At 31.8% G+C, this 15,515-nt stretch overlaps 5 protein-coding genes across 12 annotated transcripts; 3 read left to right on the top strand and 2 right to left on the bottom strand.

Annotated features, from left to right (window-relative positions):
* Positions 1-8: 8 nt before the first annotated feature.
* Positions 9-7,759, bottom strand: alpha-Man-IIa (alpha-mannosidase 2). 2 transcript variants are annotated; one of them, XM_076412591.1, is made up of 16 exons: positions 7,481-7,759; positions 7,219-7,375; positions 6,602-7,161; positions 6,252-6,553; positions 6,014-6,200; positions 5,753-5,930; positions 5,496-5,680; positions 5,258-5,443; positions 4,933-5,203; positions 4,714-4,880; positions 4,466-4,666; positions 4,219-4,403; positions 3,356-3,489; positions 3,017-3,292; positions 1,732-2,025; positions 9-1,675 (listed from the first exon to the last, which is right to left on the bottom strand). In XM_076412591.1, exons 2-16 carry the CDS (start codon positions 7,345-7,347, stop codon positions 1,532-1,534), a joined length of 3,399 nt encoding a protein of 1,132 aa, XP_076268706.1. In that variant the 5' UTR covers positions 7,348-7,375; positions 7,481-7,759; the 3' UTR covers positions 9-1,531. The 2 variants fall into 2 exon arrangements, with proteins under 2 accessions (XP_076268706.1, XP_076268707.1); XM_076412592.1 differs by having other exon boundaries at positions 7,534-7,743.
* LOC143201491 (abscission/NoCut checkpoint regulator) lies at positions 7,758-9,094 on the top strand. 4 transcript variants are annotated; one of them, XM_076412600.1, is made up of 5 exons: positions 7,758-7,919; positions 7,986-8,155; positions 8,216-8,444; positions 8,494-8,712; positions 8,766-9,094. In XM_076412600.1, the coding sequence occupies exons 1-5, from the start codon at positions 7,872-7,874 to the stop codon at positions 8,952-8,954; spliced, it is 855 nt and encodes a 284-aa protein (XP_076268715.1). In that variant the 5' UTR covers positions 7,758-7,871; the 3' UTR covers positions 8,955-9,094. The 4 variants fall into 4 exon arrangements, with proteins under 4 accessions (XP_076268715.1, XP_076268716.1, XP_076268717.1 ...); XM_076412601.1 differs by having other exon boundaries at positions 8,497-8,712; XM_076412602.1 differs by having other exon boundaries at positions 8,219-8,444.
* Positions 9,095-9,125: 31 nt separating this feature from the next.
* Positions 9,126-10,475, top strand: LOC143201490 (uncharacterized). Of its 2 annotated transcripts, none has more exons than XM_076412598.1 (3): positions 9,126-9,417; positions 9,628-9,952; positions 10,045-10,474. In XM_076412598.1, the coding sequence occupies exons 1-3, from the start codon at positions 9,200-9,202 to the stop codon at positions 10,372-10,374; spliced, it is 873 nt and encodes a 290-aa protein (XP_076268713.1). In that variant the 5' UTR covers positions 9,126-9,199; the 3' UTR covers positions 10,375-10,474. The 2 variants fall into 2 exon arrangements, with proteins under 2 accessions (XP_076268713.1, XP_076268714.1); XM_076412599.1 differs by lacking the exon at positions 9,126-9,417 and adding an exon at positions 9,452-9,552 and having other exon boundaries at positions 10,045-10,475.
* A 24-nt stretch (positions 10,476-10,499) lies between these two features.
* LOC143201493 (DPY30 domain-containing protein 1-like) lies at positions 10,500-11,365 on the top strand. The gene is made up of 3 exons (XM_076412605.1): positions 10,500-10,688; positions 10,742-10,986; positions 11,085-11,365. The coding sequence occupies exons 1-3, from the start codon at positions 10,640-10,642 to the stop codon at positions 11,283-11,285; spliced, it is 495 nt and encodes a 164-aa protein (XP_076268720.1). The 5' UTR covers positions 10,500-10,639; the 3' UTR covers positions 11,286-11,365.
* Positions 11,298-14,927, bottom strand: LOC143201489 (uncharacterized). Of its 3 annotated transcripts, XR_013006962.1 has the most exons (8): positions 14,785-14,927; positions 14,366-14,726; positions 14,104-14,311; positions 13,974-14,048; positions 13,751-13,918; positions 13,551-13,694; positions 11,429-11,528; positions 11,298-11,367 (listed from the first exon to the last, which is right to left on the bottom strand). XR_013006962.1 is itself a non-coding variant. In XM_076412596.1 (7 exons), exons 1-7 carry the CDS (start codon positions 14,785-14,787, stop codon positions 13,047-13,049), a joined length of 1,017 nt encoding a protein of 338 aa, XP_076268711.1. In that variant the 5' UTR covers positions 14,788-14,927; the 3' UTR covers positions 12,634-13,046. The 3 variants fall into 3 exon arrangements, 2 of the variants coding, with proteins under 2 accessions (XP_076268711.1, XP_076268710.1); XM_076412596.1 differs by lacking the exons at positions 11,298-11,367; positions 11,429-11,528 and adding an exon at positions 12,634-13,107 and having other exon boundaries at positions 13,974-14,045; XM_076412595.1 differs by lacking the exons at positions 11,298-11,367; positions 11,429-11,528 and adding an exon at positions 12,634-13,107.
* Positions 14,928-15,515: the final 588 nt, after the last annotated feature.

Consider the following 15,515-nt stretch of genomic DNA (forward strand, 5'->3'; position numbering starts at 1 on the left):
ATGCCTAGATATGTTTATAAATATATTAAGTTATATATAAAAACAATTATTGAGATTCAAATTGTCTATTAAATATTACTAGGAATTAGTTACTATAAAAAACAAAATAATATAGTTCTAATTATCCTATGAATATTGTGTTACTTATAATTAACTAAATTTTACTGGTTCCTATGGTTGCATAATTATAAATATTATAATTAACTATTAAGCTAATAGTCCAAGATCTCAAGAATGCCATGTAATGTTGATTTTTTTCTGTGGAAGTATTCAGGTAAAAATAATTGCTTATGAAAATTTGGTCACAGTGATTTTGGCAAATAAGGGGTAGCAACTATTTGATATTGTTTACAAAATGGTATAATAGACGTCCTCACATGTTTTATATGCAATGCCACCTCAGTTCCTTCCAAGTATATAAAAATGTATTGGAGTCATTTCATGAAACCTGAATTTTATATGTTACTTGGGAATTCGAAATACTTATTTGAATTTTTTGTCACTGCTTCGTTTGAAGTTTAGCCGTAGAGGCCAGAGCAAATACGAAAAAACTGCGTTAGATAATTTCCCAAGTAATGTGCATAAAATTGATTTTTATAAACAGTTGACGTGCCATTTATAGTATGAGAATTTCCGTTTTGACATTTGTTGCGTGTTACCTGTCTAAGCCACTGCGACCGACTTTTGTACATATGTATTTTATGTGTTAAATTGTTCTTACCTGTAGTAATATACTTCTGCAGAACAATGTTCAGTTTTTATAAAATGACGTAAATCTGGTATTCACGAGATCTTGAATTATAATATTGACTTGATAGATTATAAAAAAATGGTAATATTTTAAATGCTACAATGGACTTTATTTAGGTTTAAAATAAAATATGTTTTTATTTTTTTAAAATATACGTCAGAAGTTAAAATTTAGAATTAAAAATAATAAAAAAATAAATACAGTCACAGGGTACAGTACAATACAGTCTTAAAACGGAGTATTAAAGATAATTCAGCTTACAAATGGATATAAAGAATACAAAAAATACACCCTGTACGTCAGTAAATTAAATTAAAAAGCTAATGATATCTGAAATGAGGACCCTTATTATTAAGTGATTTAAGAGATTTTACCAAAGAGAGTTGAGATTCAAAAGGAAGTGAAGTTTAAAATATTAAAAAACTATGTAATGCCAACACCCACAAGCTTTACAAATTGGCTGCTGAAACTTAATAGGAGAAGACAACACATAGATACGCGGCGATATAATTTACACAATTGCATTGTACCTTAGTTTTGAAAATTTTGCTAACAGTTGCATCTTTGGTTTAGCGACATTTGAAATTGGTAACAGTATAACAGACAAGCAAGCATTTATATATATATATATATATATATATATATATATATATATATATATATATATATATATATATATATATATATAGTGGAGATTATTTTGTATCACAGAGTAAATTTTTTCCAAAGAAATGAGCATGAAACTTCAAAACTGAGGTCAACATATAACTTCAAAGTAATTTATAAATAGAACGCCTTCATTTCCATGGGACAAAATTCAATATCATCATTAATATCAACTAGTGTTTCTGTCCTTAAAAATGTCAAAGTTGCTTTGTACAGTTTGTTACCCTCTAGGTGTGGAAAGAGCGGCCTTAAATTGACCTAAAATGTTTAATTATTGTTGAAAAATTCTTGATAAAATTTATAATAAAACATACTTTGCCTTCACTCAATGGAAATTGTTTGGTTAGGACTGAATCAAGGAAGCAGGTGTCCAAATATTGTCGGTGCAAAATCAGACCGGTATGGTATTTTCCTTCTATATATACGTTCGTTTTGAACGTTGGTACCGATAAATCCACGCCCATTTGAAATTCAGGTGCATATACATCCGCTCTATTTTCGTCATCATCTTGCGATTTTAACATTTTTATTAAGGGATTCAAGAGGGAGTCCGAGGCTACGCTTGCCGATAGAGTTGCAAATCCAGCTGGATGATCGATTACAGCTGCCTAAAAGTAGGTATATCTATATGTATGTATACATTACATTTAGAAATTAATTCTTATAATTGTTTTGCTTGAATTGATCAATAATCAATTAATTGATAGTATATAATTAGTACAAGTTGAATCAAAATCTTTGGAGCAATATAGAAGTAACGATGTCGATTTTGGGGCCTTCCGTTCGTTTTTCCAATTTTACATTTCTTTGAGTCTCGCAAGCCTGTATAACTCAGATCACGCTGCACTGCTCTGAACAAGTAACAATCAGAAAGACCAAATTTTTAAGTACGAAAACTTTAAATTTCAATACTATTATATATTTTGTATGCGGTGCAAGCGGATAACACATTATTGTTACTGGACTTTTTACTTCTTCATTCAAATTGTTGACCTGACCTGGCATTGGTAGACCTTAGCAATTAGCCTCATTCGATTCTAACATACACAGTACATCCTTGTTATTTCTGCTAAATGCAGAAAATGAGCAGTGATTGCTGATGAGCATTTCTGTGACCTTTTGGTCGCGATGTGAGTGGAACTCTGGAATTTCCTCATCCTTATAATCCCCTCATAGTAGATTTTCTCTTTAGTTGCAATTGAATCTTAATTTTGGATTACAAGACACGTAAACATTTTCCGACTGTTAATTCAACAACTCCTAGTTCGTTCGCAAGGTCTTCACGCGTTTGAGATGAATTTATATCCAGGAATACCGAAGTTGTATTTAATTCTTTTGACTCAGTGAGACAAAGTGGTTAGAAAAGTTATATTTATAAACACCATAAATGCAAGCATGAAAAATATCACACTTTTTTCACAGCCTACTTTTAACAATTTCAACATTTTGAAACAAAAAAGTGCTGCTGCACAGTAGTTGAGAATCACTGATGTAGATTATAATTAAGTCTAATAACATAAAAACTTAATCAGTGCTTAATGGATGATAAGTGCTGATAACATTTAGTACTACTAATTACTATATTAGCAAGTAACAAACCTGGCAAGACGACATTTTTTTTTCTAAAATAATTCTGAATATATGTTGAGTGGGATGATTATCAAGCACGCCTTGACCTACACCTAAATTATCATCTTGATTTAATCGTCTATCAAGCATTACTTCTAATTTTCCAGAATTCAGAGAACTACAACCAAGAGGTGTGCTGGTCACCACTGTTAAACGTGTTGTTTTATCTTCTATATAAGCTTTAGTTGGCATAGGGTAAAAGTTAGCTTGTAGTGGTAATTTCTTAAATCGTTTCCTTCTTATAACCTGAAATTTGTAATAATATAAACTTAAATAATCCCGTGTCATTATGGTTATGATATGATATACCTGGTATCCATTAGAGTCAGTGAAAAACTCATCTGTATTGTTAATATTTGTAGACAATCTCATAACAATCTCAAAGTTATTTGTTTTTTGAATGTCCACTGTATTCTGAATTTCGACTCCCAAACCATCCGCCCCTTAAAATCAGTGTAAATATATTTGCAAAAATTAAACGGAAACACAAATGAAAAAAACGGATTTATAGTTGAAAGTACTTTGAATCTTTAAAAATAATTTAAAAATGAAAAAATATGGAAGTAATTCTATAAATATAAAATAGTAAGTTTGAGGAAAAATAAATTTGTTTAGGGTGTGTAGCGCAAAAATATGTTAAGGAAGTTATTATATATAAGATATAGATAAGATACTATATATAAGATCCATTAAAATGTACAAAATCTTGACACGGTTCTGATATCCATTTGGAACTGGAAAGTTTTGATCACAGTATTCTTCTTGATTGAACAGTAACCACTATGCATTTCGAGGATGGTGATTTTCTAGGCGCCGTCGATGTAAAAATGGCATGACTTCTTATATATTGATATTGATGACAGAAAGGTGATTAATTTTGTCTAGAGTGATTGGTCCACTTCAATAACATGAAAGGACCTATTTGTTAGGCGCTTCACAAAGTGACTAAGTATATGCACTCATATTTCTATCACCTTTCAAATGTCGGAGATTTTGATCACGATTGGAATTGGAACTTTCGGAATTTTCAAATTAAATTTAGTTCAAGAGGAAATTGTTGAATAACTTAGTGATTCATAGATGTCAGTTTAAGAAGTTTGTTTGATAATCTCAACAAAATAATAGAGCTGAATAAACATAGTAGGTCTTTCAGAATAATACAAAATACTCACCCGGCGTGTTGTACAATATTGCTTTATGTTTGACATAAGGTAATTGAATAGTAACATATGACAATATAGGACCCTCAACAACATTCACGACTGGATTTTCCGCTTTAATTTCGATTGCCTCTCCATCCGGCAGGAATAAATAAGCACCGCTTCTATCGTGATCGTGTCGAAAAGCGACGCCATATCTAAAAATTTTTTTTGTTGCAACCTGTGGTTCTAAACATATACATTTATGGTGTTTACATACTTTGCAAAGTCTAGATGCACAGGTATAGTAGTCGTGCCAGTTTTAATAGCTTTTAAAAGACCCTGTTTATTGAAAGACACGCCTACTCGACTATTTTGAAAACTAAACTCAGTAGGACTTGGTGAAACTTCTACTTTAAACCCATTCGGGGCTTTTTCACCATATTGATTAAATATTTTAATTTGGGAGAACACAGTTTCTCTACAATATTTTTCCTTTATGAATGTATTATAAGCTGATACACTTACTCTGGTTTGTTCTCTTTATAAACTGCAGTAATGGTATAGCTGACGGTACCAAAGGCGGGAATATTTGCTATAAAGGCAAGTTCGTATTTTGTTTGTGACATTGTGGAACCATATTCAAATATTGGTGATATCTGACACGGTATTCTTTTACCACGAAAATCGAATATCTATATGAACAAATGTTTTATGAAACAAGTTCAACACCAATTGTTTAGTTACCTCAATGAATGGTGTGTTTATATGGAAGGTAACAACTTCGTGTCTAGTGAAAGCCAAAGAATTATAAATTACAACTTTTTTCGTCGGTAAATCGGGAACGCCGATAGTTATTTGCATTCTTTCAGGAAGATTATTATGAGAATGCCAAATATCTTCAAAGTTGTAATAACTTGTATCTTGTTCAAAAGGTCCTTGGGAGCCCATCCCTTCCAGAAGAACATTAGTACAGAGTTGTATAACTCTTTGACAATTGTGTATAGAAGTTAATAATCTAATAATTAGTAAAATGATTTATGAAAACGTAAAATTAAAAAAAAATGCTTACCTTTTGCCATAATCAACAACAACATGATCTTTCGCAGTTCCAGTAATGCCATCGTGATGTTGGAACAAAGCAAAGTTTTGTCTAGCGCTGACCAATAAATGTTCTAGACCATTAACTGAATCAGTCACCCACTCTGAGCCAGGTTTACCACTATGATGGGTTAGTGCATGCAATGTTTCTGCAGCTCTAAAATTTTAGAACTTAACTAATCTATGCTAATACAATTAGAATGTATTACCTAATATAACTCAGAAGTATTCTATCCATTCGTTTGTAAAATGGTCTAGAAGTATAATACCCACTCCAGTAATGGTCATCACGATCAGCATAAGTGAAGAAGTCTCCAGATAAAATAGGGAATTCTGAAATATCTTTGTTTTTTCTTAATTCTTTGAAATAATCTGTTAAGGTACCAAACTGAGCCTAAAATAATCATTTTTATTATATAGTTAGTGAAATGTTAAGAATATAGTTTTATATAACAAATTGAAATACCTGAACATTCAATTGTAAATTGGCATTCATATAGTCAAACAGTTTCTGATAATTCGTGTATTGAACATCCCATTCTGTTGGATGATCATATCTGAAATCATCTCCCAAAGGTGCTATGACAACATTTGTTTTGTAAAGTTTTGATTTTTTTCTGTATTGATCTAGCAACATCTCTGCTCTAAAAATAATAGTATTGTAAATGTTCATAATTAGAGATAAATGAAATGTTAGAACAACTTGAATAACTCTTGGTGAATTTACCTTTGAGCAACATTTTTATCAGTAATAGGTACGGGGGGAACTTTCCAAGGACAATGTAGTCCATGGTTAGGTAGCCTTTTAAAATCAAATTGACAACATATTTTAGGATCTGGACCACAGGTATGTGGAACATCATAGCCATAGAATGGCATCATATGACAAAACATGTCTGAAGAACCTGAATTATCTGAAAAAATATTTGTATATACAAAAGTAATCTTAAAAAATAATAATATACCCCATAATTGTCTCCATCTAAATTCTAGCTGTTTGGTCTTTGCCAATTCTTTTTTTACCGAGTAATGCACCCTTTGTATTAGCATATTTTGTAAACCAACATTTTTCAATATTGCTGGTTGAGTCAAACCCATACCAAAAGGATCTATGGACCAATGACTGATTGGTGTGTAATTTAAGTTTTGCTTTAACCACTGATGTCCTTCGGACAATTGATGTATAATTGATATAAAATGGGAATTGGCTTCATCATTCATAACCCATCCTCCAGTAACTATCTCTAACTGATTGTTTTGAAGCAATCTAAAATATATACTGTTATTCTGTATATAAATATGTCTTTAAATATACCTTTTCACAACTTCTTTCTGCTCTTTCTCCAACTCTTCCCACCACATTGAAAAGAAAGATATTTCAGCCCATATAAATTTTCTTCTTGCATCTTCAGCTAATTTTACTATCATATTATCCAATATATGTTTAGTTTGAGTTATGTAATATTCTTCTAATGTTTTTGTCCATCCAGGATCATTATGGGAATGTGGCACTACAAAAACTTTTAACTTGTTTTTTCTGTTCCACTCTTTTTCATCTACTTCAATTCTCCAACCCTGTTTCCAAGCACCACCATCAGGGTTATCAAATGTTAATATTTTATACAAGTCCAACATTTGAATATCAGCTCTGGGTTTAAAGTTTATGTGAAATGGGCATAGTGTACTGTAAATCATTTTATTTACTTCCAAAGGTGGCTTTAATGGAAGTGGGGCTACTTTCTTATTTTGCATTGAATTTGTACTAGAGCTAAGCATATTTTGCATAGCAATTTTTATTTCAGCAACTGCATTATGATGTCGACTTAAATCATCTTCAAGTTGCTTAATTCTATCTTCAAAATGCAACCATTGATTCTAAAAATATTAATGAGTGTATTTAAATTAACACGTATAATTTATAGTAATTCTTACATCCTTAAGTTCTTGAGTAATTGTAGTTTTTCTAACTGACAGTGTTAAATCTTTAGCAGTGTATATAGTAAAAATAATTACTAAAATAATCAATGAGCCAAAAACAATAACGGCTCTTTTCAATTTCATTTTGATCTATAGACGGCTCTGCAAAAATCTAAAAAAATGTCTTTAAAATATTGGAACTAGTAATTAAATAAATATATAGCATATAGATTAAAGAGCGTATCTGTATTCAATATATAATCCTAATATATAGTACCAGTAATTATTGCATAGTAAAACTTAACACATTTTAATAATTTGTTTGTTGACCTGAGAATTATCTGTTAAGCATTAATAGATAACATCTCGAATTATTAACCATATGATTATGACAATGACAGTTTGAATGTATAATTTTCCTTGTTATACAATTTGTATAATGATTTTTTTACGAGATACAGTTTTGTATGAATTGGCAAATATTAATATTTGTTAAATATATTATTTTTAAATAATATAACCACTTATTTGTGCCAAGAACTTGAAAAGAAGATATTGACTAAATACAGATGGCGCTTTACACAGCTGATTTATTGATGAGAGGAGCGTTTCAGTAGAAGAAAAACGAATTTTAAATATATTTTTTTCCAATAAAGTTAGCCATCAAAATGTCGTGTAATCATTGCGGAACCAAATTCAATATTTTTCATAAAGAAGTAAGGTGCAACTAAAATTTATAAAATATTTTATATTGGTTTAAATATACTTAACATTAATTTTAGTTGGGTTGTGCAAATTGTGGTCTTGCCTTATGCAGTAAATGTTTGAAACAAAAAGCTAAAGTTCCATCCAAAGGTTCTGGTGAATTTAGCGTCTGTAAAACATGTTATAGAAAAATGAATAACTCTTCACAATCCCAGGAAATATTTGAACCCCCAGATAAATACTTAAAGTAAACTTAATTAACCCTAGAGTAATTATAGTTGTTAGTTATTTTAACAGAAATTTTTAGAAGATTAGAAAATTTGGAAAATCCAGCAGCTCCACCCATAACAGTTTATAGGGAAAATCCAACTGTTACAAACTTGAAATGCGGATTATCTCCAGCTGATAAAGACATTGTTGATAGATTGGCCAGATTAAAGGAGAAAGAAAAAGCTCCTCCATCTGATGGTGAAATAAGAGAAAGACTTGCTAAATTAAAAGGGGAAAATGCTAGTCAATCAACACAACAAACAAGGGTAAATTATATGACATTTTTAAGACTTATTTTTACTAACTATTTAACAGCAGTTTCCACCTGACACAAAAACTGAACAGGAGAAGGTTGAATCACTTCTTGAACAGCTAGGAGCAGAACAAAGTATTGAACAAACCCATAGTTATACAGATAATTTAGCTAAAAGATTAGCTACATTAAAGGGAGAAGAACATAGGGATCAAGCCAAATCAAATGATATAGAAGATGAAATTGATTCTGAAGAAGAGATACATAATATTACTAAAAAGGTTTGTTGAATGATTAGTAATGTAGCTAATATTAATAAAATATTTCATTTTAGATTGTTAGCCAAGTGTCTTTGGAAGAAAGATGTCCGTTAAATACATTTAAAGAAGTTGATGAAGACACCAATGATTCACCAGAATTACCTTGGTGTGTGTTGTGTAATGAAGATGCGGTATATAAATGTTTAGATTGTAGTGGAGATTTGTATTGTCGTTCTTGCAGTGTAGATATTCACAAAGAATAGGACCAGACTGATCATCGTATTATACCTTATAAAAAATAAATGTTAAAGTGATTATAAAAATCGAGTCATTTATATTTATGCTGATATATAGGAATAGTTATTTTTGAAAATTATTTAAATAAAATTATATTGTCTACAAATTAATTTTGTTTATTTGTTCTTGTTTACAATTTATTCACAAAATTTTAATCGTGCATTAAAATAATGGAGACATTTATATCTAATCATTGTCATTTTTTTTGACCATGGCATCAAAATTTTCGAAAGATAGAGCAACAAAATTAAAAATGGAAATTCAAGGAATTAACCAGATGACCAAAATTTTTTACAATGTAAAAAATGAAATTATTTCCAAATTTGAAGATACCAAACGGCAAATCCGATACTACAACCAGCAAAAAAACTATGATGCAAAATTATTATCCATTGTTACAAGGGAAAGGATCATTTCATTATTGGACAGGTAAATGTCTTAAATTGTCACGATGAGTGCTTACGACGAAGTCATCTCTCTTATGATAGAGATACAAAAAGGCTTTGATGAGAGTTCTTCATTACTATCCTTGAAAATTATCGAGGAAGAATTTGATATCCCCGAGTATGTTTGTCTAGAGATTTAAAAAAAAACAGAAGTTCCAAGACTTCCCACTTGAGTTAACTTCGTTTGTTTTAGAGATATCAGTCAAATCCAAAACCTTTATGATGTAATAGTACAGGACTTGGACCATATAAAGAGATGTATAGAACAACATATATCTATAGTGGAAAAAACAGAACTAGTATCCAACATATTGAATTATAAAATGTATGAAATCAGGTTTGATTTTCGTGGTCAGTTTGATAAGCTTAAAGAAAGGCAACAGAAGCTGATTGACGTTTCGAAACAAGGAGAGGAAGACCCAAAAACTGCCCTTGAAATTGTTGAAATCACTGATGAATTATCTAAATTGGAGGAGGATCATCAGAACGAATTGGATAGTATTAAAGAACAGAAAATTGTAAGTGTTGAATAATTTAAATATGGTCCCAGTTATTTTATTTTTTTATGCAAAATAAAAACAGTAATTTAATGAGTGCGTTTATTCGTCAGGACGCTCAAAAATCATATGAAAGAGCCGTACAAGTTATGGACGACTACTTAGAAAAAATGTCAAACGGCTTTAATAAACTTTTGATTCTTATTGAAGCAGAAAAATCGGTGTCTGGTGATTCCAAGAGTAGCATAAATGAGTCTAAATTCTCTGCGGAGATAGAGCGATTGAAATCGGACATTGATAAATACACACAATTACAAACCATTGGCTGGAAAATGCTGTATCCCGAAGAAAAAATTTCAGGTACCATACAGAAAACAATCGGCGCTTTTAAAGATATATCTTTAATTATGTTTAATAAGCATGTTGGTGTTTTATTAACTTAATAAACTTATGTATTTGCTTTAATAAATGTACTGTAAAAGTTGTAATGTGTAATATGATTTCAAATATGAGAAGTTATCTTGATATCTCGAAGGTTAGGAACATGTTTTGTAACATTACTCAAATTTTCAGTATTATCTTTTAGAACTCCTTCAACAGAGGGGTTTGAAAATTTTGCAACCTGGACTACTAATCAATGAAGAGGGCGTGGCAATATCATACAATCAGGCGAAAAATTCAAAACTATTGGATAACTTAGATCCTAATATGGTGAAAGAAATAAAATCCGCACTACAAGAAAACGATGTGCAGAGCGGTAAACACACAGTTTACTTGTTATACATGCTTATTATACATTTTACTTTTAAGAACCATCCGAAGAATCTGTTTACAGTAAAATGTCGTCCGAGGATGTCAATTATCTAAAGGAACACTTGGGTAAACCCCTAACGCTGGCGCTCGCTGAGATCACCGCCATCCAACCAAGAGATCCTATCCATTATTTGGCTCATTGGCTCTTTAAATATCGTTATAATCAACAGACCGAAACTGTTAATAGCATGGAATTTGATATTCTGAACGAAAAAAGGACACAACTGGCACGTGAAAAATGGGTTAGTGATAGTTGTTATTTTAATTGCTCGGATCTAGAATATTAGCACATATATCGAAGCACAACAAAAATAATTCGATATTTTTATGTTTCATACAGCACAAGTTCGTTGAGGACGAAGCCAAAGCTGCTGTTATCGACATGATCGTTCAAGCCGAACAAATCGCTATTATGAATGAATTAAGAAGGATTGAACAGGAACTGGAGGCAAACGAGGAAATGGAGAATTATGATGATGAAGCTAGGGATATATTGGGAACATATAATGGACCCAAGACGGGGAAAACGACATTAAATTAAATTGATAAATACTCATCTTGATCCGTTTATTACTTAATCTAATACAACAATTAAATCTTGCATACACAGTAACATATAAATGCTGGAAAAAAAATATTAACAATTTTAGCATGAAGTTGCCAGTTATGCTTGTGTTTGTTTACCTTTTTTATCTGAACATTGAGCCAGCAGATTATAGCACTTTGTCTTGTTTACACAGAAACTTCCATCAACAATTCCAAGGAGGTTGTATTTCAAGTTGTGCTATAAAACAAATAAATCATATATTAGTTTGTAAACAAAATTCTAAAATAAATATTTAAAACAAAGGCATATAATTAAACCTTATTTAACATTTTCTTATTACCCCAGGGGGAAATGAACTCGAAACCTATTAGAAATATTATAATGTAGTATGGTTATTGTTATGTTATATGCCTTTATTTTAACAATTAATGAGTAGTTCAATAATGAAGTGTATTTTAACGAAAAAGCTAAACGCTTCGATACGATGCCACAACTGATTTCGCCGATTCCACCGATCAATCGAATCGTCTAGAAAGACAAACTTAAACGAAGACATACCTTGGGTGCGCTTAAAGACGTTGCAAACGCTGGCGTGTTCAATATAGGCGTAGTAGAGTAGTAGGCGCTAAAAATCTACTTGTACAATGGGCCGTTCTTGAACTATTCGCTAGGTCTTTTAAATAGATCGCTCTGTAGGGGGAGTACGTTCATTGGATTCTTCGGCGTTGGGCGCACATCTTGTGTTTTGCATTAAATGTTGTTTTAATGCGCTGTACTTTTATACCGCAAGTAGCATTGGAACAAAATTTTTGCGATCTTAACTTACGATGATTTAATAAAGGACGCTTATCTTAGTTAGCATCGCGTTAAGAATCTATTTTCTGAAGCTTTTTTCGAGAATTAACTACTGCTGCAAGATACTTTTAATATCACCAATTTGTTTAAAATTACAGATTTGGAACATAGAATAAAACAGGTGCACCAAATAAAGGCCAAGGTTTCGGTCTCCTTTTATCCGTATTGAATTAAAATAACTATATTAAAACCTTAAACAAAACTGTACTTATTTAGAATACAAAAATATCGACGTTGAAGACGTCCCTATTTATTCAAAACGCGTTTAATCTAAATTCAGTTATTAGTAAAACTAGAATTTATGTATCCGTGTTGTTTAACCCAACGAATTGTATATATTGAGGACAATATATAGTTTCAGACTATTTTCATATGCTTTATTAAATGATTGTAATTTTCCATGGCAGGAGTTATTGGTTTAACCATTTACTGGAGAAATTGCGGGATTAATGTGGAGTCATATAATCCCAAAAATAAACAATACACATAATTATTTACGGAAATATATTAAACGTTACACTTCACAAACAATACTGCTAATGAGAAGTTATATTCAATGTTTTTCAGGTCGAACAGTATCAATATAGTTTTCAATAATCGTTATTGAAATGTTTTCTATTCGACATTTTACTGACTGAAAATAGGACTTATTCTTTTATACATAATGCGGCGATCGCTCAAAAATCAATTCGTAATCTGGTAGAAACCAGAAAACATGTACACTATCAGAAAGAGAAAAACAAAAAAAGGAACCTTATTACTAAAGTATAAAGAGGCAATCTCTGAAGATATCAATATGTATATATGTATCGCTTGCTAGTTATAATATACGCTTTCAGGACGACGTAAAATTAGAGCGCATGTCAATACGTTATTTTAAATCCTTTTCGAACCCTTAATCTAGAACCGTCTTCCGGGTGCACCGCCACGGGGCCCTGGCCCACCGCTGCCGCTGCCGTAGCTACAATAAAAGCACACATGTAAATATGGGTAGACGCAAATAAACCTAAAGTGCACACTTCCTTCATTTTCTCTACATCACTTGATGAGAAAAAAACGCCTATACTACAAAAAAAGAAAAGAGCAAGTGATCGTTTCAAATATACCAAGAAATCAAGTTACATTTAATAAAATACGCTGAAAACAATAACCTTATAGAAAAATATGTAATATTACCAGCCCATTTTCTCAAAAAAATAATAACCTCTTGTTTTCCCATTTCAAGTAACATAAAGAAACCAGAGAAAGAAGCACTATAGGTCCATTCTCAAATCAATTCACTCTTATAATGAAACTGGCTAAAATAAATATACCTTCACCCCTACGTTTTTTTAAAATCTATAATTATAATGAAGGAAAATACAATTTCGTGTCCATTCATTTTTAAGAAGAAATGTCACTTACCCTCTCTGTGCTGGGAGTGGAGGATATCCTACATCATATCCACCACCTCTGCTACCTTGAACAGCCCCATAGTTAGTAGTATCATAACTTGCAGGTCCTTGATTATATCCAGTAGGTGCTACAGGTGCTCCGTAAGTGTCCCTGCTATAAATGAAAGTTGTACTCAATATGAAGCCATAACAAAAAAGAAAATGTTTTACTTGTCTCCATAACCTCCAGCTGACGCAACATTATTTCCATAACTGGTACCATAAGCCCCTCCTTGCATACCAGCATTAAATGAAGGTGGTGGGCCAGCAGCATATCCTCCAGCAGGCCCATAACCATTAGAATTTCCCCCATAACGAGAATTATCATAACTTCCACCCCTAAAATAAGGTGAATATTAAATGCTATAAATAATATTTTTGAATAAAAGATTACATTGGTTTAGGGCCAGTATCTCTTCGTGTAAATAGATCTGGGGCCCCTGATGCTCTTGGAGGTGGAGCGCCTCTACTAATAAGAAGTATAATTTTATAAACCTACACATAAAAATAAAATACTTTCATACCTTCTGTCATCGTACCCACCACGTGGACCATCCCCATATCCTCCTCTATCTGAGAAATTACCTGCAGGGGGAGCACCATATCCTCCATCGTAACCTCTATCACCAGAATAAGGAACTGGGACAGAGTTATTGGGTCTCCTATCATCGAAACCACCACGGCGTGGTGGACCCCCAAATCCACCTCTACTAGGGGGTCCATTAAATCTGTCTAAAATATATTATTGGATATAAAAAAGAAATAACAATAAGTAGAAGTACAAACCACGACCACCGAATCCACCAGGTCCTCTAGGGGGGCCTCGGAAATCTCTTCCACCACCTCTTGGGTATGGGCCACCTCTATCCCTATTGCCCCTCATTGGACCATTGCCTCTACGCGGCTTAATGCGGCCCCTCTCAACTGATATTCTTCCGCCCATAAATTCTGTGCCATTGAGTTCAGTAATAGCTTTGGTTGCTAAATCTTTGTCTTCTAAGTGTAAAAATCCACATCCATTTGATATATCACATTCAGCTATAGCCCCATAGGGTTCAAATAATTTACGCAGGTCATCAGGAGTAACGCCGGCAGGCAAACTTCCAACAAAAACTTTTGTTGTATTTTCAGATCTACCTCGTGATTGCTAAAATATTTAAAATTAAATAGAAATAAGAAAATGTTAGTTATAGCATGTATCTTACCATTTTAAATGCTTTTATGTACGTCAAAGATAGTTAACCCACGCCAACAAAACGAGAAATGGCGGCGACAAAAATAGTTAACGACGAAGTAGAGTAGTGGAGTTAGTTGACAATGTGTCATGCCTGTTGCCAAATTTGTTTGAGGTTCGAGACAAATTAATCTATTTCAGTTTATTTCAACACTGCACTATTTTTAATAAAAGGGTTACTGTCAAAATAATAGACAGTGCAAGAATAGTTATTATTATATTAAAAAATATAAGGAGAAAGTAGTTTGTTGGCAACATGTGGCAACGTAGCATATTTACTATTTTCAAGTCTTATCGCATTTTTGCCTAAGCTAGAGAGAGATGCAACACGATTAGGTCAGAGAAGTACATTTACCTTCTGGTAGACCAGTGGCGTAGGATTCTTTAAATTGATATTGATTTTGCTTTAATAATATAATTTGTATAACGGTTTGTTAATATTAAATAAATTTCCATTTTTATTAATAAGGTTACGTTTATGTAATATATAATATTTTGTTGAACTATTAATTTATTCACTTTAAAATAACATAGATAGTTCAATTGAATTATTAGATATTAGTAATTAAATAACTTTATTTCTATTTTATAATCATTTTACTAGCAATTAAGAAGTAATTACATGCTTATTTGCAAGTTTTTAAATCGAAAACGAAAAATTAATTTTATAATTATAGTAAAGACAAACCATATGATTTCTGA

This window comes from Rhynchophorus ferrugineus, unplaced genomic scaffold, assembly GCF_030347505.1.
Source record: "Rhynchophorus ferrugineus isolate W39M unplaced genomic scaffold, kcgeb_rfMv2 rfM8, whole genome shotgun sequence".
NCBI lineage: Eukaryota > Metazoa > Arthropoda > Insecta > Coleoptera > Curculionidae > Rhynchophorus > Rhynchophorus ferrugineus.